We start from the raw sequence: 26400 nt of genomic DNA, 5'->3' as shown, positions 1-26400 counted from the left end.
GCCATGAGTTCTCTCACCTTCAAAGTTAATGGCAATGCTGATTTAGTTATGATGAATAACGAATCAGTACACCCTGATAAATGGAAGTGATCTGATGATGGCCCCCTCCTCGAGTGTAACTTTGGTGGCCTAAAAGATTTATGCCATTCTGTAACTTATGCTGCTAGTCGAACCACTAATATTAAACGAATGCATCGAGTAATATGCTCTTAACCTCAACAAAGAAGACAGGATTAAGGACAAAAAAATGGATCAAACGCTTGGCACTTATCCCTGATTACCGACACAAAAGATTCAGTAGCTGGGTGTGTAACCTCCCATGTTGTAAGGATTGTACTGGTGCTGCATCTTTGCCATTCCAAGCTGTCCTTGCATCCCATCCCTTGCATACTGCTGCCACATTAACTGCTCTTCCACCAACAGCTTCTGCTTCCTCTCCATCTCTGACATTTGCACATACGCTGGTGGTGGCACTGTCAATGAGGCTGCAAATGGGTCTGAAGTCGTCATAGAATTTGAACCACCCTCTATTACCGGCGGTGCTGGCAATGCTAGCATTGTTGGCCTTCCGGCTGACCCAAGTGCGATGCTACTCGCACTCCCACTGGACCCATAACCTGGACCCACCGCCATTGCTGCCATTGTGGCGGACTGTTTGTACATGCCATCAAGCAACAACATGTCAAAACCGTCGGCAAGTGTCGTCTTCTGACTTGACAGATTGCTTCTTGATTGAACCAAAGTTGTCTCCCAGTCTGAAGTCTCATCATTGAAGGCCTCCCACGCAAGAGCTGGAGTGTTTTTTGTTGCCGGCGATGCATAGCCTTCAAATAAGGCCAAGGCTAGTTTATCTGCATGGTCGTGGCTTGTGCTTGCATCGTCTCCTAAATTCAATAAATCACCCTCTTGTTGTGTAACTTTGACTTCTTTTTGTTCCTTCGTTTCTTCCTTTTTCACTTCCTCGACTTGGGCATCATTGAAACCCTCTGGTGGGGGTAGAGCCTTGATCTCGTTCATTTCGTTTTTCCTTGGTTCTGCAGCCTCTTCTTGAGACTTCGTTTTTATGCTTTGAGCCAAAGCTGTTTTGTCTCGGATGAACTCATCCATTACCTTAAGTTTCTTTGGAGTAATCTTATCAACCTCCGGGAATTCAGAACAACGTCCAATCCCAACCCTCTTGCACCAGTCATAGAACTTTTCAAGCTCATCGAACTGCTTGCCAAGGCGGCAGAAGATCTCGTAGATCCTCACGCATTCGCGGACCTCCAACTCCATGAAACGGTCGATTAAGATCCCCATTATTTCTGTTATGTCATAATATATTTGAAAACTCTCTTTCACAACAGGGTAGAGAGCCACCATCACAACCCGGTGAATCTTTGCCGCACCTGCTTCAATCCAAATTACATGATATTCATCAGTATTAGATCGATCTAGTATATATGATTGCATATTAATGAACATAATTTGGTTAATCTTGAAGGAAAAGCTTGACGATGAAATGACCTATTGATAATTTTGCCAATCGTCACTCTTATCAGACAGAACTAAACAACCTCAAAATAATGATAAAACATGAAGTGGGCTGTTCAACAGTTAACTACCGCTTTAACGAATTAAACAGTTCTACTATTTCTCTCCGACTTGAGATTGAATATCTTATCTTACGTTTCGATGTTTGCATTCGCACGTACAAAATATAATACAAACCTGTAGGTTGACAAGCTAAGAAGCGCTCGAGCAGCTGCTGCAAATGCTGCGTCCTAGAAAATATAAGCTCAGTTCTCATCTCACGCACTGGAGTGGCTCTAGAACCACCCTGCTGGCTGGCCTCCTCAAAATCCTCCTCTTCAAATCCGAACGCACTGCGTTTCCCCCGCCGGCTTTGCATCCTAAATTCAAGCCGTTCGTCGAGGTAGAGTGCATACGTGCGAACAAACGAGGAATAGTCCCATGAATGATTGGATTGGGAAGAGTCACGAAAGTCCGACATGTTGAGAACACGAGTCCCGCGTCTGGTTGCGAAGAAGATCTCTTGCTCATACTCAGGGTCACCCTCCGACAGCAGGCGCTGAACCAGCACAAGCGTCTTTAGTGCGACGATCCAGTTCCCGGTCTTGTCCAGGCGCTTGGAGAGGATGTTGACGCAAGCACTTATGTGCGCGCGCGAGTAGCATGTTAAGCTGAGTATCTCACGAATATGCCTCTCCTCTCCTGGGTATTCATCGTGTCTGGTTGCCTTCACAATCGCCACCTCGAGGTCCGCCAGAGAAGCGCTGCTTCCAACTTTTGCAAGCCCAATGCTAGTCTTGTCCTTCACAGCTCCTAGAGCTCTTCTGATCTTGCTTTGACCCATATCGAATATTTAATTCACAATGGTTTTTTTTTCTTTTTTCTTTTTTCTTTTTTCTTTTTTCTTTTTTCTTTTTTCTTTTTTCTTTTTTCTTTTTTCTTTTTTACAATTATTGAGGAACGATCTGAGAAAAAAACACTCTCGTTAAGATTAACCCAACGATTTGGAGCGACAATGTGGGAAACTTTCATGCCTGCTAAAAGTGAGTTCATGCATATATAAGAGACAAAACATACAAGTGCGTCTATGTCATGTCGTGAGGATAAATATGAATGGAATACCGTTCTACCATTACATGAAACGCACACACAGATACACAAAAAATTAAAGCTTTCTTACCCAAAATATATATCGTTCAATGTCCAAGACGAAGGATGCCGAATAGATCAAAGAGAATGGGAGAAGAAAAGGGAATTTAAGAAAATGGGTAAACCAGTACGAAGCGCTATATTCTCCTGATCTCCTCTCTTTCTTTTGTGTTTGTCTCTCCTGCTGATCTCTCCCTTTTTTTTTTCCCTTAGTTTCTTCGTTCCTGATCCCAAACGCGAAGCTTCCACACCCCTTTCAATGGGCCATGCATTGGCCGTTATTGTAGCATGAAACTCTGGGCATTCGCTGACAGGTAAATGGCTGATATGGCATATGCAGGTAGGTAGGTAGGTATTCGATGGTTTTAGCACGTACGTATATATCTTCCCTTTTATTTTTTCGGTGAAAATATTTCTTACGATTGTCAAGTGCCGTAATTATTCTTTGACCTTTTCAACGAAGTTGTGGCCACTGAAAATCTGCTAATTAAAGGTCAATAGAGTTGTGATATTTTCTGTATATATTTTCTGTCAGTACGGTATAGGTTGAGTTGTTTTAATTTAAATAAAATATTATTAGAATGTATTTTTTTAATATTATTTTATTATAAAATTAAAAAAATTTAAATTATTTATTTTATTTTATTTAAAAATTTAAAAAAATAAAAATAATAAGATGAGATTGAAAGAATTGTAAAAATAAATGAGACCCAGAGTAATGTTAGATATAAACTCAAATAAATAAATTTTATATAAATCTTTTATAAAATAATTAGTTTTACTAATAAATAATAATTTTTGTACGAGCCCTTTATAAAAAGGTGAGTTTTATTAATACAGAATAGATTTTTTTATAATTTTTTAAAGTTGAGTTTTTTTTTATAAAGCTTATATGAGATTTATCTATTTGAGATTAATATAAATTATTTTTTTTTTTACAATTCTATGGAAAAAATATATAAGTATAATATCCAATAAAAACATTAAAAGTCTTAGTAGTAATTACAAAGTCATAAAATATAATAGAGATATTCTCATTTTATTATATAATTTCATGTCAATTAAATTTAATATGTATATAAGCATTTTAAATACATGAAATATCGTAATAAAATTAAAATATCACTTTGTCTATATTTAATAATTTTTCTAACGGGCTCTATTAGGCTAATTTAAAATCCCGGGCCCAGATTCCGCTTATTTTGTACGCCAGTTCAGTCCGGCCCAAACACCATGATCAGCTGTATCTCGGATCCACAATAACTAAAAAAGAGAAAAAGGTTGATAAGAATAAGCGAGGAAAGCAAGCGCACGCATTGACCAGGTTACGCCGAAGGCTACTACTCCAAATACAACGACAATACCAACAGCAACTTGCACTTCTTCCGCCGCTCTCTCTCTCTCTCTCTATCGGACTATCTTCCAAAGGAAAATCAAACCCCGATCTTCTCTTCTTCAGATCTGAGCCTCGTCTCCACTGGTACGCCTATTCTTCTTTGCTTTTTATTTTTTAAGCTTTTACTGATTTTTATTTTACCTTTTTTCAAATAACCTTGTTTACTTATTTGATTCGTACTTACTGCCTTCGGAGTATTGATTTTCCATTAAATTATCTATTTTTCCATATTCTTTTGTGTTTTCTTTCCTCCTGTATTAAGTTTCAGATAAGAAAATTTTTCCCTTCGGCTGATTTTGGATAATTAGGGTTTCTTTGATAAAGGCTATAAATTTTCGAGACAGAAGCATTTAGGTGAGGGCTTAAATTAGATATATGATCTATAATCCGATCAAACTGTATATTGTTTATTTTTCTTTTTCCTTGGGGATTTTGTGGACAATTCGGGATTTTGCGGCTTTGAGGCCTTTTGGTTTTCTACCACGCTAATTATGCTGTATTGGGACTATGCGTCCCGCTTCTTTTAATTTATAATGAATTATTTGTGACATCTTACCCTACGAAAGTGGTAATGGAAGCTGCAATATAGGTTTGGGCTAACGGTTGTGATGAGTTTCTTGAGATCGATGGCTGAGATAGGCGATATATGGTATTATGGTTATTAGTTTAAGACAGCTCAAATGCACAGTAACTGAAGCAGTTTCCGAACTAATTATTAGGCATTCCTGGAGTATGGACATATGGTACTCTCACAATATCATAGGTTGTAATGTCAATTAAAATTTGTGCTTACATAAGCTTTTACTTATATGGTATGTTGTCTTAGGATGGGAGTGCCACATCATCCGTACTCCGGGATTACCTAATGGCTAATACTTTTCCAAACTCGAGGGATTGGGTCTTCAGCTGGGTTTAATGTTTTCTATTTTTTTTTAAATTGGCATCGGGGTTGTTCTCGAGGGGAAGATGTCCCCTTGAGTTTTTTACACCCAAGAGGATTTGAACCTTAGACCTGGAGGGAGCATAGCATACCACCAAGACCAAGGCCTTTACCACTTGAGCCAACCCTTAGGTTTGGCTTAAGGCTTGCAAAATTGAATTTTGGCTTTTGAATTCAAATTTAAAAGCATGTGTATCAAGTCTGTCTAATCCTAGTTTACCTATAAAAAAAGGTCCATCTGGTTTGGGTTGTTAGGCCGAAATCCCCTAACCAAGGAATTTGTTCCTCTCAGTTGATTGAATTGGTAATTATTTTTTTTGTAAGAAAAAGTTGAACATCATTGTGCATAGACTAACGGCTTTCTAAAGCTCAAACCCTTACTTGTTTGGATGGCAAACAATATAGAATTCACTATTTGCAATATACCTAGTACCTGCATAAGACAAAGCTTTTCTAGCGCAAAAACTTGCATTGCATATTCCAATTTAATCTTGTGACTCAATTTTTTTAAATAAATTTCTTTGCCAATCCATTTAATTATCATTACTTTTGAAGGAACCACTACACTGGACTATATCACAATTTTTTTATTATTATTGGCATCGGGTGTCTGAGAACAAAATCCCAACTAATCCTGCAAGTGCACCTTAGGTAATTCAAGGGAAACTTCCCCCAGTCCGATGGTTCGTAGAAATTGTTTACACCAAAGAGGATATGAACCTTAGACCTAGAGGGAGCATACCACCAAAACCAAGGCCTTTACCACTTGAGCCTACCCCGAGGGGTTCTATGTCACTATTTGCAAATATTATACTTCATAATTGCAATAAATGGAGTTAAGGGTGAGGAAAAAAAATATTATACGTTGATAAAAAGCACTTCATTGGTCAATTGTAATAGATTTCAATGGCTTGAATCTCTAGACACTCATGACTAGGTGTTGCTCTTGTATATGTTCCATGTACTTGGGCTATACCTATTTCTATCAATAAAATGTTTACTGACAAAAAAACAAAATTACAATAAATGCTGTGCTAATTTTCGTTACTGTGGAATGCCTTGCTGGATGTAGATATATTTGCAATTTTGCATATGCTGAATGATGTGCAGCCATTTTAATCGTACAAAATAAATTTCTGGTGCTCATGACTTATCGTTGCTTCTTGTGCTTAAGAGCTTTTTTTTTTTGTGAGCCAATTTGTCTTTATATATATAGGTTTCAGAGTTCCATTTTCAAAATAAACAATTGGCTTTTTGTACATTTGAGTGGACTTTTCTGAAATTGAATAAAAATGGTGCAGCTTAAAATATGTCGGAAGAGGTGGAGTACCGCTGCTTTATTGGTGGCCTTTCGTGGTCAACATCTGACAGAGCTCTGAAAGATGCATTTGAAAAGTTTGGAAAGCTTCTTGAAGCAAAGGTAACGATCCTTTTATTCAATTCGCATGCTTTTTTTCTGGGATCCTTTTTGCACGCATGAAATTTTCCTTCTCTCTTCCTATTGGTTATATGTACGCTTCAATTTGAATCTAGTTTCTTATTGTGTTTTGTATTTCACCCTGGAGTTGGTTTCTGTTATAGTCCTGATGAAGCGAGATCCTAAGCTGAAATATGACTTAGTTTGGATAGAATCATTTTCCATGAGTTTTTTCCCCTTGATTCAGAAGGAAAATCTGCAGTGTTTACCAAATACATTTTTTGATGGTCTGAAATTATTAAATCTATTGTGTTGTAACTGACACTCATTAAACTGTTGCATTTTTTTCATGAGAATTACATTGCAGGTTTAATGGTCATCAATGAGATTCTGACAGATAAGGTGTCTTTTTCTTTATGTAGGTGGTTGTTGACAAGTTCTCTGGGCGTTCCCGTGGATTTGGGTTCGTCACTTTTGATGATAGGAAAGCAATGGAGGAGGCTATTGACGAGATGAATGGAATAGATTTAGATGGGCGGACTATTACTGTTGATAAAGCTCAGCCTCACCAAGGCTCAGGTAGAGATCATGATGGTGACCGGAGCCGTGACCGTGGTCGTGATCGTGACCGTGGTCGTGACTATGGAGGTGGACGTGGATCTAATGGCGGAGAATGCTTTAAGTGTGGGAAGCCTGGACATTTTGCTAGGGAGTGTCCGAGTGAAGGGGCGAGAGGGAGCAGGTATGGGGGCAGGGATGATAGATCCAGTGGTGGTGGCGGCGGTGGGGGTGGCCGTTATGGTCCTGATCGGAATGGTGATCGATTTGGTGGGCGCAACAGGGATTCTGGTAGCCGTGGAGGTTCTGGAGCTGATCGGTACAGTCGTGACCGCAGTGGACCTTATGAGCGACGCAGCACTGGAGGTGGAGGTTTTCGCTCTGGATAGGAGTTATGATAGTGGTATGCAACATAAACTGAACTTTGCATGTGCCTTGTGGTTACTTTGGGCTGTCTCTGAATTATGTCATTATGCCATTTCAGGTTTGGAGCAGAGGTGCCTCAGTTACCGTCCTCAAAAGCGTTCAAGTTTCTTTGCTGGATGCATTCTTATGAACATTGTCTGGATGGATCTGTCTAGTATATCAGTAGTTTGAAGTGCAAAAAATGGCATGAATACTCACCTGCTTTGTGTTCCAAAAATGCTCAATTCGATGTTTTGGTCCGGGATATTGTGCTTGCTTGACATGGACTTTCGAAATTGGTCTTGTAGTCTGTGAATGCCATTATTGCTGCTGGATATCTTGTGACTTTCATGCATAGAATTCCAAATACCACGTAATTGCTGCCCGATCCTCCTTGTTGACCATATCTCAATAGGAATTGCAGAATCAGAAGCTTTTTGGTTGGATGGGTGTTTGGAGGGACCAATTCATGGGTATGTCATTGGGAGTTAGCTTCTTTTCACTTGGGGAGTAGAAGTGGTTTTAGAAGTAGAGTTCCCATTTTGGCTACCCTGTTTCATTATGGTACTAAAAACAGGAGTCAAGCGGGTAATATATTTTTCTTATACGTGCATGGTGGTTCTTGATTCATTCATTGCTCTATATTAATGTCCTTAACCTTTTGGCAGGATGCTTCGCTATATATGCTCTTTATGGATACAAATTGGGTTACTTTGTTGCTAATTGGACATGTGTGGTTTTAATTTAAAAATTATGAAAAGTGTTTTCGCCTGCACCAAGCCATCTGCAAATTAATTCAACATAAGCCACACTCCTCTTCTGCTTGGCGCACTGTTGGAGAGATTGATTCCATTTTTCTGGAAAAATGTGGGCAGGCTTAACTTGTTGAGGTTCTTGATGAATGCAACAACGGCTGCCCTTGTTTTTTGTTCCTTTTTCCCTCTTATGGATATATGTTCTGCAATGCTCTTCTTGGATGGAAGATTTTTGCTCACCTTGTTTTTCCGGTATGTGCTATATAATTAATGATTCCTTGGTCTTGTTTCCTGCATGAGTTCTAGATATTCATTTCACTTCTTTATCCTTGAGAGTTGGTTAGCAATCAGATTTCCTTTGAAGAATATTTTTGCCTTAACCCCTACTCCTTTTTTGTGAATTAACCTCTAAACAGGGAACGTTTTACTTTCGATTCTAGCTCGTAGAATTTTCTTACTATTGTTTTACCACATTGTTCCCAATGAAATGTTGGTTCCTTTTGTATGGGGTGACGATTTTGCAAATTTTGATCTATGAGAAACTTATTATCAAATCATGCATGTGTAATTGATGATCTGTGAATCTGTATGCAGGTTTATCTCATATTTTATTCTTTTATACTAAACTTGTTGAGATACGGACTCTGTCGTTCTTATCAATCATGTGTGTTCAAAAGGAAGTAAATTGGATGATCATTATGAGTGAGGTTTTAATCTGATGCACAACTTTTTTTTACAATTTTTTATACAGCTCTGTTTTAAATGAATGTCATTTTTGTAAAACAATTTATAAATGTAATATCGTTTTACAAAAATATCTTTATTTTAAAATATGGTTGTAAAAATAGTTGCATATCTATTATTGCTCTTAATCGGGATACCATGCAATAGATAGATTGATGATTGTGAATCTTATAGTAATTTTGGTTTATAGGATTGAAATAAGCATTTTATTTTTATATTAGATTTGGCATTTTCTTATAATATTGTATGAGTGAGTCAAAATAGGTTGGGATAGTGAAATGAGAATTTTTTGTTTAAGATGAAAGTTTAAAATATTATTTTTTAATATTATTATTATTTTGAGATTTGAAATTTGAAATTTTTGAATTTGGATTTGAAAAGATTGAATTGTTTATTATATTTTATATGGAAATTTTAAAAAATTATAATAATTAGATGAGATGAGATAAGAATTTTGTATCTCATATCACTTGTCAAACCTATAAGAAATGAGGCTTAACTAGCCTCTTGTCGAAGTCTTTGCCAATGATTTTCCTAGCAATTTAAATAGAAAAAGAGTTATTTATCATTTTTATTATTATTATCATCTTAGCATATTTATGATGAGAAATGTTATTTATAATTATAAAGTGCGTGAACGTTACGTAATCGTTTTGAAAAAAAGTGGGGTTTATTATTAAACAATTAATTTTTTTATGTAAATTTCATATTTTATTCACTTTTTTTAAAATGATTACACGACGATTGTACAATTAATGCTTGTAAGTATCTTTTCTCATTTATGATATTGTTGTATGGTTAAAATAATGATAAGTAGCCCTTCACATTTGATTAATTTAAGGTATTGAAGATGATAAGTTTTTTGTTCACAAAGAAATCTCATAAAGCTAAATTCATAAATTGATATGACTTAATATAATATATTAAATTGTAAAAATTTTTTATTTTTAATATAAACCTACAACAAAAATAAGATTTTGGGATGATTTTTTTTGTGATAAAATGAAAATCTTCCCAAAAAATGAGTTGTAAGGCGTTAACTGTTCGAATAGTCAATTTTTTGTTTGAATGATATATGTAGGGACGAGAAATTGTCCCTAATAAAATCATCGTTCGAATATTTACAAACACGTTCGAATATAATAAAATAAATATTCAAATGAATATTATATATGGTCGAACGAGAATTTGGCGCATTAAGTGGCAAAATTTAGCGGGACATTGACTTATCGTTCAAACAACGTATAACAACGTTCGAACGTTAAGATCAATGTTCAAACAGATATTATATGTGATCGATGGGAAAAATGGTAGGTTAAGTCACTAAATTTAGAATTGAAATATTTGTGCGAGAATGGTGTCCTAACATTTGATTTATCAGCAGACAAGTCGTTTAAGATGCATGTTGCCGTGTTATGGATAATAAATAATTTTCTTGCTTATGGAAATTTGTCAGGTTAGAGTACTGAGGGGAAAATGACACGTTCGACTTGTAACAAACATACACAATCTAAATGACTTACGTATGAGAGGAAATTATGTTTCATTGGTCATCGTCGATTTTTGCTGGTTACCAGATGGCGTGGAAATTCTAGAATGTTTGATGGTATTGTTGAATAGGGGTACCCTCCACCATATTTGTCTGGCTAATATGTACTTGTATAATTTGTAGATGTTAGTTGTAATGACTTTGATAAAAAGCAACGGAAGAGAAAATGAAATGTGAATGAGTTAAATTGGACAAATAAAAGTATATTTTTTGAACTCCCGTGCTGGTCGACGTTAGAATTGTGGCATAGCCTCGATATTATGCATATTGAGAAAAATTTATGCGAGTTCGTGCTAGGAACTTTGATGTCAATTGAAGGCAAAACGAATGATACACTAAACTCACGGAAGGATCTGAAGCAGTTGGGAATAAGATCGGAAATGCACTTGTAACAAAGTGATTTGTCTTTCTACATGCCGATTTGGCAGTATACATTGTCAATGAATGAAATGGCTACATTTTGTGAGTGGATAATCAAGATTAAATTACCGAGCAGTTATGCCTCGAATCTAACAATGTGTGTGCAAACAAATGAATGGAAAATTACTGGATTAAAAAGTCATGATTGTTATGTATTTTTACAACGTATCTTGCATGTTTGTAGTCGTGTGTACTTGATGAGAGATGTGTGCGTAGTTTTGACTGATTTGGGTGCATTTTTTAAAGATTTATGTGCTAGAACATTGAATGTAGAAGGTTCGGATCGTATGAAACAAGAAATTGCTATAATATTGTGCAAGCTATAGAGTATTTATCCGTCATAATTTTTTGACGTCATGGTTCACTTAACCTTTCATTTGTCATATGAGGCTCGACTTATAAGACCAGTCTAGTATAGATGGATATATCCCATTAAACGACTCATTGGGAAATTGAAACGCAAAGTGAGTAACAAAATCTGTCCAAAAGGGTCAATTGCATAAACATATATTAACAATGAGTGTCATATATTTATAATTTTTGCTTCCTAATATTTACAACTTCTATGTAGGAGCGAAGTTTTATAAATTAAACAAATATTTTGAAATTGAAGATTCATCATTATACAGGCTCAAGATCTTTCCATCGTCTCTCTAAGAAATTGGTAATGCTATTTTTTTTTATATAGTTTGTTATTTGGAGGTATTCTAATAAATTTATATCTCAACAAATATCTCTTGTAGCAAGAGTCAAATATCAATTATGATCTAACAAAATTATATGATGCATCACATATTAATCGTGATGGGGAGTGCACTCATCTCATGCCCGTGAAAATTATATAAGTATTATTATCTATTTTGATTAAACATATTTGAATATTTGTGGCAATATTAATTATTTCTCTTATGTGTAGAAAAAAATTGTTGCCCTATGTGCTGAATCTGCATCAGATAAAAATTTCTCAACAAGTGATGTTGAATTTTGTACACAAATTCTGGGTCAACGTTCAGGGGTTTGGGTCGCTCTATAAAACCTTTTAGTTCTTCATCATCGTTCGGGTATGCCTCTACCACATCTATAACATTAGAAAAAACGAATTCCAAGATTGAAAAATTGAGTACAAGGTAGCATGAGTTATATGTTCAATTGGCAAAACAAACAAACATAGAGATATGCATGAAATAACAACAAGAAGAGTTCAGGAGAGAGATGCAACTCCAAATGCAGCTGCTTATGCAACAGCTCAGGCCTCCAAGCAACTGATTTACATTATACATACAGATTTTAAGATCTATTTATGTACGAAGAACGTTAGTACTAATGTTTTATTTATTTAGTTCGCACTTATGAGATTACTTTTATAGGTACTAAACAAATTGTAATGTATTTTTTAAAATATTATGTATGTCTATTTGGTTTTTCATTATTGAGTAAAATAAAATAGTCACCGTTCGAACGACCTAAAACCGTTCTAACAAAATAAGTAAAATTATTCAAATATTAATACAGAGCATTTGAATGTAATCGTTATTAAACATTCGAACAACTTTTGAAATCGTTCGAATGATAACATCGAACATGAAATAAACGTTCGAACGCCATCTCATAACAAATCGTTCAATCGTTTCATGGTCCAATTGAACGTTTTACTCAATAAGTTCAAACATGTTTTACTATTCGACTATTAAATTATTTGTTTGAATGTTTTCACATGCCTATTTGGTCAAACAAACTGGTATCAATCAACCACTCACAAAGGACACGTTTGAATATAATTGACGTTTTGAACGTCACATTTGTACCATTTGAACGTGATTCTGGGATGAAATTCAACCGTCTAAAAAAAAATATTTCGTTCAAATGCGATCGAATAGTTGTCATGCTAAAGTTCATTTCAAAAGATATTTTTTGGAAGAAATTGATATTTTCGTCTTAAAATAACTTTCGAGACACTATTATTAGAACGACCTTGAGACAATTTTATCCTTCCCAAATAATATTTTGAGATGAAATTACAGTTTAATTTTCATCTCAAAAGAACACTTCTATTATAATGACTAGATCTTAAATATTATATTTAGCCACGTCAATCTAAGATCTTTCAGCACTAATATTATCTCGTAAGAATTAATACCCACATTGGGATTTTGCCTTGAACAAGAAGTTGCTATGTTTCCATCATCACGTGGGTCCGACAGATCCTTGCTTCCGATAACACCCTTAACGAAAAGTAGACGTTAAAGAAACATATATGCAACTCCCACTCATTTTTCTTTTCTATATTCCCTTTTTAGGTTCTCTTAATTTTGGGCAACTTTTTTTTCTAAACAAGTGATATATATATATATATATATATATATATACATGAACTTTTTATCCAACAGGCCCACACACTATATATATGAGTTTTGTTTTATTTTTCTTAAATGAATTTAATTTTTCTATTGATGATCATCATTCATATACCACACATTTAATAAAAAAAATTAAAGAAAAAAGTATAATATGTGATATGTAGAGATATCATCGATGAAGAATAGAATTTATATATATATATATATATATAAGACTTGTTATAATATAATGTGAAAGAAATATATTCATGCGACCATTAATTGATCAAAAGTCCCAATCTAGAGAGACGTACGTACGTGCATGCGTCGTATCTTTTAGTTTTTGAAGAGCCCAATTATATATACCGAACAAATTAATGTTCGCTAGCTACACGTACGAACGGTCGAGAATATGCATGGGAAACCACCTTATATATAGGAAAATGAAGCCTACGGATCTGATCTCAAACATTGGAACTCCGAACTACGAAAAATTCTTGGTTTTTGAAGGCGGATCCATCCAATTCTCTGATCTCTCTCTCTCTCTCTCTCTCTCTGGCACTCCAAGTTGACATGGTGATCAATAAGCTCCTGGCTAGATTGTTCTTATATATATATATATATATATAGGGAAATGCTATGCATCAGCCCCACACCAGCACACACTTCACATCATTTTTTTTTTTTTTATACTCAATAGGTTGAGTGTGTGCTGGTGTGGGGCTGATGCAAATATTTTTCCATATATATATATATACTGAAAATTTGTTAAAGATATAATATTCAGGGCCGGGGAATTAAGAATCTTCTCGGAATGAGTCTAATTAAAACAGCTTTAATTGTTCGGCCCGAACAGATTCGATTAAATCTACAACGTCTAGATCTTAGGTTTGGAACTACGTACGTACGTATACATGAATGCAGTATCTCGTACTATATATATATACACACCGCGTACGTATGATCATGTGTGTGCGCATCATGTACATGAGCTATCATATGGTCATGACATGCATATATATGGAATTCAATTTAATTACATCATTTTCTGCTATTATATATACATAACATTGGGTAAAGAATTAATACTTCATAAATCAATTAATTAATTAAGTGGAAGGAATCGTTACTTCAAACAATTAAGTAATTCCATACATGTATGTGTCATTCATGTTGTTTGTCCATTGATTCTTTTACAAAACTATATATCTTCATTAATTTGGAGATCACCCTAGCCTTGTTTTTCAGCCACTACGTACTGGCATGGGATTCTTTGCATGAGAAGACAACGTCTGTCTGACTTTATATATTAATCTGGCCCACTATATATATGGTATAAATCCAATGAGGCAATAAAAAATAAAAGGCATATTCATATATATTATTATCGTATCATCGATATATCAACAATATCTCATGTTAGCTAGAGATCAGATATATCAAACTAGCAGTAATTAAGGTACTAAATTCCTAGATCAATAATTCATATTCGAAGCTCAAACAATAAAAATGATCAAGAAAAGGAGATCAGCGCGATTTGCAAATTAAAGATGAGTAATGCTTTATATAATTATAAAATGTGTAAATATCGTGTAGTTATTTTAAAAAAAAAAATTATTATTAAAAAATTATTTTTTTTAATGTAAATCTCATATTTATTATTTATTTTTTAAATAATTAAACAACACTACTCCCACGACCGGAAGTATATCAAATTATCAATTCTCTTAAAAGATTTATCTGTTCGTTTATCTCTTTCTAGTTTCTACCATCAAAAATAGCAGGCCGTACATAACCTGAATTAAGACCTAGAAGCTAGCTAGGACAGAGATGAAGAAACCCACAAAGAAAAAATAAAAACACAGCAAAATGCGCGCTCCTGGCTAGTTATATGATTGATTACTACAGTCCAGCAGATCCAACAAGCTTGGTTAAGCCAAAAGTAACTCCCATGGCCATCCATCCCCCAATCAAAACCCTCAAAGACGACTTCACCACAGGAGCCTTCCCTAGCAGTGCACTCAACCCTCCAAACCCTAGCAGGGCAAAGCTCACGACCACTACTACCACCCCAACCCTCAACGCATAATCCTTCACAAAGGCCGCCCCCAGTAGTGGCACCAACGCCCCCACTGCAAAAGAAACTGCAGACGCCCCAGCTGCCTGCCACGGGTTTGGCAATTTCCCCTTCTCGGCGTCTAGCTCCGCGGCTCCCATGTTTCGAGTCCGACCCTCTCTCTTCATTTGAGCCATTTCGATGTCGTATTGTGAGTAGACGGAAACGAGCTCTCCGATGGCCATGCTACAAGCTCCAGCAACCAAGCCGGCAATACCTGTGAGGATCATAGTCTTGACATCCTTCTTGACGGCTCCAACTCCCATCATTAGGGATGCCGTGGAGAGTAACCCATCATTGGCGCCCAAGACGGCAGCTCTTAGCCACTGTGATCTTTTCGCATAATCAAATACCATGATTTCCTGTTCTTCTTCTGGTTCCTGAATATGTACGGCCTCGACGTCGAAAGGAACATTATTGGCTTTCTTAACGGAAGCTAGGTCGGGAACTTGATTGACCGCCATGGAAGAAATGAAAGGAAAGAAAGCTAGTAAGTAGCGCTGGATTCAGAAAAAGGGATCGAGATAGATATGAAGAGTGTGGAGGGCACACGCCCCCAGGGCTTGCTATTTATAGATGAAGAAATGATAGCTAGCTAGAGGTCATGGGCTCTGAAAAGGAGAAGGAAAACAACATAAAAAGGAATCGTAGGGAAGTGGATCATGTGGTGGTGGATGCATATGCTAGCTGACATGAAAGTGGTGTCGAGTTCTTGGAATCTAATTAATGCGTTCACACCCGAAAAGCTACGTTGGCTATAGCTGGCTGCATGAGCTCCACTCCCACGTATATATACAAAGGTGGGATAGAAATTAATCATAAGTCATGTGTTCCTTTCCTTTCCTTTCCTGATGATCTCTTTTCTCTATCTGAGAGCTAGGGAGGAATGAATTAGGTGGGGGCGGGAGGAATTAATTGCGTAGTTGATTTTGTATTTGTTATTTTAATTAATAGATATTGATCAGTACTTTCTGATCTGTAAGGCTACTTACGTAATTCACCCTCATGCAGAGAGATTGATTCCAACGTTAAATATTATATAAAAATGCACACACAGACGCAACGATCGAGTAACCATGAATAACCTGCATGTCCACCAGAAAATAGAAAATTTCAATGATCAAATTATAAGAAATTCCATTAATTAATTAGCTATATATATATATTATCTGAAACAGTTGCAAGGTTTTAATTATTTCTATCGTTCATGTTATAGTACTTGACTTGTGAATAATTGTGATATATTCATGTATTTGTATCATTATTACAATACGCGTAGACGTATATATGTATCATGCACGTGATTAGTTGTTTATAAGTTTTTATTTTATGTAAGTACTAAACATGTTTTGATATTAGAGTAATTAATTAATATGAAAAAAAATTAATGGAAGAACTTAACATTAATAATAGTATGGAGATTATATATATCATGATATATAGTACAGACAAATAATTTGTTCAATCCTGCAATATGCAAGTATCGCGAATTTTTATGAGTGTGTAGAATTTATATACTCTAAAACTATATCTAACATTAATATTTGATTATAATAGATTATCACTAATTTAATTCATGATCCTCATTCACTTTAAATTAGAACGTGTACACGTCAATACATGAGTATATTGCATTAAAAAATCTCATTCACCTAATACGAGTATGTACGTACATGATGATCTTTTCTTTTCTTGTAAATTATGTGTATTTTTACCTCTCTCAAGTTCGTCAATCGATCGTCTCATGAGTTAATTTGATCTTATCACGTTGAAAGAATATTACGTTATATATATATATATAATATATAATATAATATACAGTACTACGTACGTGGAGCTCATGCTTTTAAAATATATATTATATTATAGCCTCGAGTGTGAACACATTGAGATTCTTTGAAGCTGACAACATTAACGTCGATTTCATTTTCCACCGGTCAAGCTGATCTCCATGCCACACTCCTAGATAGAGGCAATAGTCATTCAACGAAGCCAAATTAATTAATATTTCGATCGATGTTGGGGTCCCGGACAAACTGCTTGCATGGACAAGTAATGGGGAGGATGTACGTACGTAGTATGGTTCAAATGAAGAGAGGGTCATGAGACTTGCAACGTGGGAGCCGAAGAGCTAGCCAGAGGTTGCAACGCCAAACACAGGCAGCCGGAGCGTCCACGCCCACATGATCTGTGGTGGCAGGGCTTTTTCCTTTGAGGATTGAAGAATTATTGAATTTGTATATTCATTTCACTTGAATTTACTGTTTTAGGCTGAGCTGTTGATAAGGATTAGCTTAAAGTTTAACGATGGGAGTGCTTTGGGAGGTCATACCGGTAGAGCTGCTACATTTCTAAGACAATAATTAATCGAAAAAGCTAAATTCAGGCAATTTCGTGCACCCTTTGCGCACGATATTCGTACGGCTTCCACATGTCCACTGCCAATCCGAAATCTCCCAGCCTGGCGTTCCAATTCGCGTCGATTAAGACGGAGGACTTTATGTCCCGGTGAATCACCGGCAGGTTCGACGAGTGAAGTTCTTGGACCGCTTTCCCTATTTGGACGGCGAACCGGAGTGCAAGAGATCGTAGAGGGAGCCGTTGGGCATGTACTCGATGACGAGCAGTATAGTTTATCGTTCTCGGAGTCCACACGGAATCGCAAGAGGTTGACGAGCCGAGGGTGTTGTACCCTGGAGAGTATCTCAATCTCATTCTCGACGGGGCTGGTATAGGTGCTAAAGTTGGTGCAGTTATTGTTATGGTACTGATGGCGTCGGAAGCTTGCTGTTGATGGGCTAAAAAGCTTTGTCTTCTTAACGGTGGCGAGAGCTTTCCATCGTCGAGAACGGCTTTGTAGACACTGCCATGGCTGTCTTTTCCCCAAAACCCCCAAAGGGCCAAAACCCTCTTGCTTCCAATTTCGACCCCAACCCTCCTCTCTCTCTCTCTCTCTCTCTCTCATGAAAGAAGAAGAAGAATGGCAGATGTTAATGATGCCGGGTCTTCGACGACGGATACATTGCCGCCGTTTCTGAGGAAGCTTTACGCCATGGTGGAAGACCCGGAGACCGACTCGGTGGTTTCTTGGAGCGATTGCAACAACAGCTTTGTGGTCTGGAATCCGCACGAGTTCGCCGCCAAGCTTCTGCCCAAGCACTTCAAGCACAAGAACTTGGCCAGCTTCATCCGGCAGTTGAACACTTACGTCGTTTATCTTTTTTGTTCTGACTTCTTTCTCTAACTATTGGATTAATTTGAGAATTTCATTAGGATTCAGTATAATTAATCTAAATCAAGATAAAAAATTTTAGAATCTTGTCCAATTATTAGAAACTACTGTGGTACCAACTTTAATGGATTAGTTTGTCAAATTACCAAAGGAAAAGGTATGTTGTGCCTGCAAATTTTTATTAGTTGTGCTTTGTACGTGGTTTGAAATTCTACTAAATAATGTAAAGCTACCGATCTAGTCTTCTTCGGTTGACCAATCTATTACCGTTGTCTTGTACCGTTTGTCTGATTTCTTATTGACCAAATTCAGTGTTCTGTAGGTGGGTGGAGAAGTGTTGTGTAGCGGTCTCTAAAAAGCCAGTCGTCGCTCATATTTACTTACAGCTTCAACGAGACGTGAAAATCAAACAACCAAAGCTCGAACCAAACCCAGATCTGACGTGAGTGCCAGTGGCGAGATAGACGTGTGGAGACGTGCCAGTGGCGGAGACGAGAGAGCAAAGCGAAAATTGGTTCAATTGGGCGGTGGAAATAGACTGAATATAGCGCTTCCCATAATTAATACCCCAGAAAATTAACTTTCAAACATGGGAAGCGATTTCGTACAGTTTTGGTTATGGTTCAAAATGAATGAATGAAAGATTAATTCCATGCGTTTTGGTGGATTAAGACTCCCCCACTTCCTCCCTCCCTCCAATTGTTTTATTTAAGGCCCATGGCTATAGGTCCAGGTGAGTATATGCAAGTTCTCCCTTCAAGTACCCACCATTGTCGTACGTGAAGGTGTCTATTAGAGATAGATAGTATAGATAATATTCTATTTTTTCTGTTATTCTGTTATAGGACTTTATGTTAGTTTGTTTAGATTATTTCAAATATTAATTTTCCCGCCCATTATTCATGTGCTGTAAATAGTATATAAAGATATACTATCATTTTGATGTAGTAAGAACAAGATACAAGAAATACAATTGGATGCTCTGCATATTTCTTGTTTTCAATTTCTCATTCTTTACATGGTATCAGTTTGAAAATATCTTCCCGCGCAAATCATCATGACTACAGAATCCAATTCATCTATCTCGCCTCCTACTCACAATTCATCAGATTCATCCAGTCCTTACTATCTTCATAATGGAGATAGTCCTGGATCCATTCTTGTTACTCAAGTTCTTGTTGGTGACAACTATAATACTTGGCGTAGGTCTATGATCATGGCTCTTACCGCCAAAAACAAAGTAGGTTTTGTCAATGGTTCCATTGTTAAACCATCTGATACTTCTCCTCTTTTTCCTATCTGGACCCGATGCAATAATATGATCCTCTCTTGGATTCTTAATTCTCTTTCTAAAGAGATTGCTGCCAGTGTAATATATGTTGATTCTGCCAATGATATGTGGTCTGATCTTCAAGAAAGGTTTTCTCAAAGTAATGGTCCTCGGATCTATCAATTGCAGAAGTCAATTGCTTCTCTCATGCAAAATGATTTGTCTGTCAGTGCCTATTTCACTCAAATGAAGGGTTTATGGGATGAATTGATGAACTATAGGCCCTTACCTGTCTGTTCATGTGGAGGTTTACGTACATTGATGGACCTGCATCAACAAGACTATGTTATGCGTTTCTTGATGGGACTTAATGATTCTTTTTCACAAATCCGTGGACAGATACTTCTCATTGATCCTCTTCCTCCCATCAACAAGGTCTTTTCCTTTGTTCTTCAAGAAGAGCGCCAAAGAGATATTGGATCCATTTTGGTTCCTCACATTCCATCTGCTGCACTTTCTTCTGCAACAAAGTCTGTTCATCAAACTAAACCCTCTACTCGCAAAGATAGGCCTATTTGTTCCCATTGCTCTGTTCCAGGACATACAATTGAAAAGTGTTTCAAATTACATGAATATCCTCCTGGATATCGATCCAAAGGGAAATTTTCTACTCCATCATCTTCAGCTCATCAAGTTGTTGCTGATTCCTCATCTCAATTTCCACTCACACCACAACAATATCAACAGCTTTTGGCACTTCTCAATTCTGATTCACATGTTCCTCAAACAGCAAATGTGATTTCTCCTATTGACCAACTTTCGGGTATATCTTCTGTTTTTTCTTTAAATACTGTTCTTCCATTGAATATCACTCTTGATGATTGGATTATAGATACTGGTGCCACGGATCATATGGTCCATTCCACCTCTTTTTTCACTTCCTTTCATTCTGTTCAAAATAAAGTTGTTAAAATGCCCAATGGCATTTCTGCACCAGTAACACATATTGGTTCCATTCATTTATCTTCACATCTTGTCTTGCATAATGTACTTTGTGTTCCTTCTTTTCACTATAATCTTCTTTCTGTCAGCCAATTAACTCGATCTACTTCTTGTTGTATCATTTTTTCTGGTACTGTTTGCTATGTACAGGACCTCACCCATTGGAAAACGATTGGGAAGGGTAGAGCCACAGGAGGATTATACATACTGCATAAACCAGATGCTAGTGTCACTCTTCCTTGTACTCCATCTTTAAATTCTGCTTTTGTTTCTCATTCCAATAATTCTGCATTTGATGTTTGGCATAAAAGGTTGGGCCATCCCTCCTTTTCTCGAATTAAATTGTTGTCATCTGTTGTACCTATTGATTCCATCAATAAAAGTGACAATATATGTTCAATATGTCCTCTTGCCAAGCACAAAAGACTACCATTCCCATCTCACAGTGAACACCATTCTTCTTTTCCTTTTCAACTTATACATTGTGATATATGGGGTCCCTTCCAACATCAGTCATTAGATGGTTTTAAATATTTTTTAACCATTGTAGATGACTTCTCCCGTAGCACTTGGGTGTATATGATGAAATCTAAATCTGAAACTCGAGTGTTATTGCAACATTTCATTCAAATGGTCACTACTCAGTTTAATTCTTCCATTAAGACCATCAGAACAGATAATGGTATTGAGTTTTCTATGCCTCAATTCTTCTCTTCAAAAGGCATCATTCATCAGCTTTCTTGTGTAGCTACTCCCCAACAAAACTCAGTTGTTGAAAGAAAGCACCAACACATTCTCAATGTTGCTCGTGCCCTTTTCTTTCAATCTAGTGTTCCTTTAACTTTCTGGTCTGACTGTATTGTTACAGCAGTCTATCTAATAAACAGAATCCCTTCACCTTTGTTGGAAAATAAAACACCATATGAGTTACTTTTTCACAAACCACCTTCTTACTCTCATCTTAAAGTGTTTGGATCCCTTTGTTATGCATCAACATTAGCTCATAATCGATCCAAATTTGCTCCTCGAGCTAAAAGATGCATCTTCATTGGTTATCCTCTTGCCATTAAAGGCTACAAACTTTATGATCTTGATAATCATAATACTTTTGTCTCTCGGGATGTTGTTTTTCATGAACACATTTTTCCATTTCAATCTCTCAACACATCTCTTTCTGTTTCACCATCTCATTCTTATTCTCATATTTTTCCTACTCCCATTTATGACCAAACTGATTCATTTCCTATTCTGCCTACTGAATCTGTCCTTCATACAGAACCTGTCCCTCATATAGAACCTGTCCCTCATACAGAATCTGTTCCTCATACAGAATCTGTTCCTCCTACAGAGTCTATTCATACAAAACCTACACCACCTCACACAGAATCTGTCACTCCTCATCCAGATTCTAACTCTCTTGTCCATATTGAATTACCCTCCATACCAGATCCTTCTATTCTTAGAAGATCTTCTCGAGTGCATAAACCACCTGGTTACTTGCAGAATTTCCATTGCCATTTGGCATCCTCACAGGTTTGCTCTTCTCCATCTACTTCAAATGGGATTTCTGGTCCTCTCTCAGGTAAACAGCATCCTTTATCTCATTCACTTGATTATTCTCATTTGTCTTCCAAACACAAAGCTTTTACCTTAGCTCTTTCCACAATTTTTGAACCTCAATTTTATCATCAAGCTGTGAAAATTCCCCATTGGAGAGTTGTTATGGCTCAAGAAATTCAAGCCTTAGAAACAAACAATACATGGACACTAACTACTCTTCCTCCTGGAAAGAGTTCAATTGGATGCAAATGGGTTTATAAAGTTAAACTCAAATCAGATGGGACACTTGAGAGATATAAGGCACGGTTGGTTGCCAAAGGATATACACAACAAGAAGGGGTGGACTACTTTGACACTTTTTGTCCAGTTGCCAAAATGGTTACTGTTAAATGCCTTCTTGCTGTAGCAGCTGTTAAAGGTTGGCATCTAATTCAATTAGATGTCAACAATGCTTTTCTTCATGGAGATTTAATGGAAGAAGTGTATATGTCCTTGCCTCCTGGTTTTGGAAATAAAAATGATGCACGGGTTTGTAGATTAAACAAATCCTTGTATGGTTTAAAACAAGCTTCAAGGCAATAGTTTGCTAAGTTTTCATCTACCATTCTTGATCTTGGTTTTAAACAATCAAAGGCAGATTATTCTCTGTTTACACAACTTCAAGGAACCACTTTTATTGCTTTGTTAGTTTATGTGGATGACATCCTCATTGCTAGCAATGACATGGCTGCTGTCACTACTCTCCAAACATTTCTCAATAAACAATTCAAACTTAAGGACCTTGGGTCTTTGAAATATTTTTTGGGTTTAGAAGTTGCAAGAAATACTTCTGGAATCTCTATTTCTCAAAGGAAATACACTTTAGAAATCTTGTCAGACACTGGCTTTCTTGGTTCTAAACCTGTCAAAACACCAATGGAACAAAGCCTCAAGCTTTCTCGGGATGATGGTTCTCTTGTAGAAGATCCAACTTCATATAGAAGACTAGTGGGCAGATTGCTCTATCTTACAATCACACGGCCAGATATAACATTTGCAGTTCATACTTTGAGTCAATACATGGATTCTCCTCGACTGCCTCATCTTCATGCTGCTCAAAGAATTTTGCAATACCTCAAGAATTCTCCTGGCCAAGGATTATTCTTTTCTGCACAATCTCCTCTTCATTTGACAGCATTTGCTGACTCAGATTGGGCTGGCTGTCAAGATACTCGAAAATCTGTTACAGGATTTTGTATTTTCCTTGGCAAGTCTATCATTTCCTGGAAATCCAAAAAGCAGAGTGTTGTTTCAAGATCCTCAGCTGAATCTGAGTATAGAGCCATGGCCAACACAGTTTGTGAAGTCGTGTGGTTATTTTCCTTGCTTCAAGATCTTCAAGTTCCTCACTCAAAAGCTGCTGCTCTTTATTGTGACAACAAAGCTGCCATTCACATTGCCACTAATCCTATGTTTCATGAAAGAACAAAACATATAGAAATAGATTGTCACTTTATTCGTGACAAGGTTCAAGCAGATATCATTAAGCTCTTTCATGTCTCTTCTCACAATCAACTAGCTGATTGTTTTACTAAACCACTAGGTTATCCATTGTTCTCCACGTTAATTTCCAAGCTGGGTCTTATTAACATCCATCTTCCAGCTTGAAGGGGGGGTATTAGAGATAGATAGTATAGATAATATTCTATTTTTTCTGTTATTCTGTTATAGGACTTTATGTTAGTTTGTTTAGATTATTTCAAATATTAATTTTCCCGCCCATTATTCATGTGCTGTAAATAGTATATAAAGATATACTATCATTTTGATGTAGTAAGAACAAGATACAAGAAATACAATTGGATGCTCTGCATATTTCTTGTTTTCAATTTCTCATTCTTTACAGTGTCCAAAGTAAGGAAAATAACCCTAACCATCAGCCTTCGTACGTAATGGCAAAAATTACCCATTACCATCACGTACATCTTCTAAAATGATCCTAGTCTGCACCTTTTGGAGCACCCACAGGAACATACTCCCCTGAACAATTTAACTCCACACTCACCAAATGTATAATCACGCACGAACTGAGAAAGAAACATTTTTAGAGCATACAGCCCACCCAAGAACCCAAACAACATCATTGCTTTGACTAATATCAAATAGTACTCATGTTTAGCTTCATGCCAGTTTTTTTTTTTTTCTTGCAATTACCTCATAAAAACCTGAACCTTATACACAATAGATAGGACAAAACTAACGCCCAGGATTCTATTTTACTAACCATAACTCAAAGGCCCCATAATTCAAACTATGCACGGTACCGGGTAAGAAAACAAAACAGGCAGTCCTAGCTCACCAAACAAGATTAGATGTTCAGAAGCAGTTATTACAATTTGAAAGTAGAACAAAATCCTCTGGCCATTACTTCAGTAATTGGAATAGCTTTCGTGCCACCTGTGTTGCAGAATAGAAATTTTATAAAAGATGCAAACCAAAGTAAAAGAAATCAGTCTCCTTATAATTGAATAATACTACTTACACATTTGTCAATACAAGACCAGTAATCAAAATACTGTCCAGTGCAGTGCTTCTGCCCAGTTTCATCTCCTTTGATCCTCTTAACACATGCCTGTAACAAAGTAAAAGATTACAATGGCAACTCACCTCCCTTCCCAAATCTTTAAGTGATTTATCATGTGGGCTTTTCCACCCCAGAATATATCAAATATTTTGGTGAGAACTATTTTCACAATGATATGATGCCACTCAGGTGGAATACAGGCATGTTGATCAATGAGGGAGCCGTTGGTAAATCCATGACATAAATGACGCAGGAAAGCCCAAGGTCATCTTTATCACAGCCCATACATAATTTTCTTATGAAATTAGGACAACTAACACCAGCTTGCTCATCCCTATGAATATACAAAAACAAGAAAAGAAAACATTCTTGCCTACTTGATTTCCTTTAGTTTCTTTCGGTCCTTATCCTAATTGCATCCAATATTATCTAGTTTCCACTTCTATCTGAACACCCACGTCAACAAAAGTTCCTTTCATGAGATATATTCCCTCCATCCCAAGTTGTTTGTCCAAACCCTATTCTGGAAGGTCTCATCGTTCCACTTTGTAAAGCCAATGAACACAATTTTTATATCTTTACTTTTGATAAGCAGTTTAAATATTTTTTCTAATATGTCATGTTATTTAAAAAGTATGTGCCTTGTGCCCTTTGCATTTATGATAAGTTATAAGATCAAAATTCTACTCTAATACGATGGTGTGCCAGAAATTTTTAAACAAACTACTAAACAGGAAATTTATTTCTTGACTCCCCAAATGCAAGCCCTGACTTCAAAAATTCTGCAAAAATACCTGATATTCAAGTAATGGTTTCACACACTTTGGCTTGCAAGACTCTTCAAGATATTGCTTCGGATCAACAGGTTCCTCGTCCGCCCTAAGAATATGAAAAGACATAAACATAAAACAAAATAAAGAAGGATAAGCAAACTATAACATTATAAGAGGCATAAATTAGAAAGAACAGGACATTGGATAAAGCAATTTGTGATTTCCACTCTTGCATGATCTCCGCAAGTAAAATTTGAATGTCCATGATTGACTATTTAGTACTTTATACCCCAACTTCAGAAGTTATTTTGGCAATTCCCTTTTTTTACAAGTTACCTTTAGATCTTTGCTGTGTGAACATGTACTCATCTGCTCTCACCTTTACTCCATTTTTTTATCGCTAAAAAATGTGGTTTTTTCATTATAGATGAAATAATAAACTAATCTATTGCGTCACACCTTCTTCTTTTATAAGCAAGAATTTTATTATACAAGAATATACGACTAGGTGAAGCCTGAGTACACAGGAATATACAAGAGTAAACACCTAGTTAGGACAAAGAAATATAATGCTTCACACATTTGAATTAACTACTTTATGCTTTCATTTATCCAAGTAATCCATTTGTGGAGAATCATATTCAAGTTATACTGAAGCTAGAATGAGAAGATAGTAAGCGAAGCCTCAATGATAAATGCACAT

General features: G+C 36.4%; 3 protein-coding genes across 5 annotated transcripts; 1 reads left to right on the top strand and 2 right to left on the bottom strand.

Annotated features, from left to right (window-relative positions):
- Nucleotides 1-8: 8 nt before the first annotated feature.
- On the bottom strand, nt 9-2954 carry LOC109013402 (putative clathrin assembly protein At1g03050). 2 transcript variants are annotated; one of them, XR_004798560.1, is made up of 4 exons: nt 2693-2954; nt 1711-2477; nt 215-1388; nt 76-129 (listed from the first exon to the last, which is right to left on the bottom strand). XR_004798560.1 is itself a non-coding variant. In XM_018995473.2 (3 exons), the coding sequence occupies exons 2-3, from the start codon at nt 2354-2356 to the stop codon at nt 295-297; spliced, it is 1740 nt and encodes a 579-aa protein (XP_018851018.1). In that variant the 5' UTR covers nt 2357-2477; nt 2693-2954; the 3' UTR covers nt 9-294. The 2 variants fall into 2 exon arrangements, 1 of the variants encoding a protein (XP_018851018.1); XM_018995473.2 differs by having other exon boundaries at nt 9-1388.
- Nucleotides 2955-3953: 999 nt separating this feature from the next.
- LOC109013403 (glycine-rich RNA-binding protein RZ1A-like) lies at nt 3954-8421 on the top strand. 2 transcript variants are annotated; one of them, XR_001999584.2, is made up of 5 exons: nt 3954-4141; nt 6299-6417; nt 6837-7375; nt 7457-7965; nt 8046-8421. XR_001999584.2 is itself a non-coding variant. In XM_018995474.2 (4 exons), the coding sequence occupies exons 2-3, from the start codon at nt 6307-6309 to the stop codon at nt 7359-7361; spliced, it is 636 nt and encodes a 211-aa protein (XP_018851019.1). In that variant the 5' UTR covers nt 3963-4141; nt 6299-6306; the 3' UTR covers nt 7362-7375; nt 7457-8421. The 2 variants fall into 2 exon arrangements, 1 of the variants encoding a protein (XP_018851019.1); XM_018995474.2 differs by having other exon boundaries at nt 3963-4141; nt 7457-8421.
- Nucleotides 8422-15039: 6618 nt separating this feature from the next.
- Nucleotides 15040-15863, bottom strand: LOC109013427 (vacuolar iron transporter homolog 2-like). Its single transcript, XM_018995515.2, has one exon. It carries the CDS (start codon nt 15759-15761, stop codon nt 15084-15086), a length of 678 nt encoding a protein of 225 aa, XP_018851060.1. The 5' UTR covers nt 15762-15863; the 3' UTR covers nt 15040-15083.
- Between the last annotated feature and the right edge of the window lie 10537 nt (nt 15864-26400).

The sequence above is a fragment of the Juglans regia genome, chromosome 16 (assembly GCF_001411555.2).
Source record: "Juglans regia cultivar Chandler chromosome 16, Walnut 2.0, whole genome shotgun sequence".
Classification (NCBI taxonomy): Eukaryota; Viridiplantae; Streptophyta; class Magnoliopsida; order Fagales; family Juglandaceae; genus Juglans; species Juglans regia.
The sequence above is the reverse complement of the archived record's forward strand: the minus strand, read 5'-3'. Positions and strand labels throughout refer to the sequence as shown.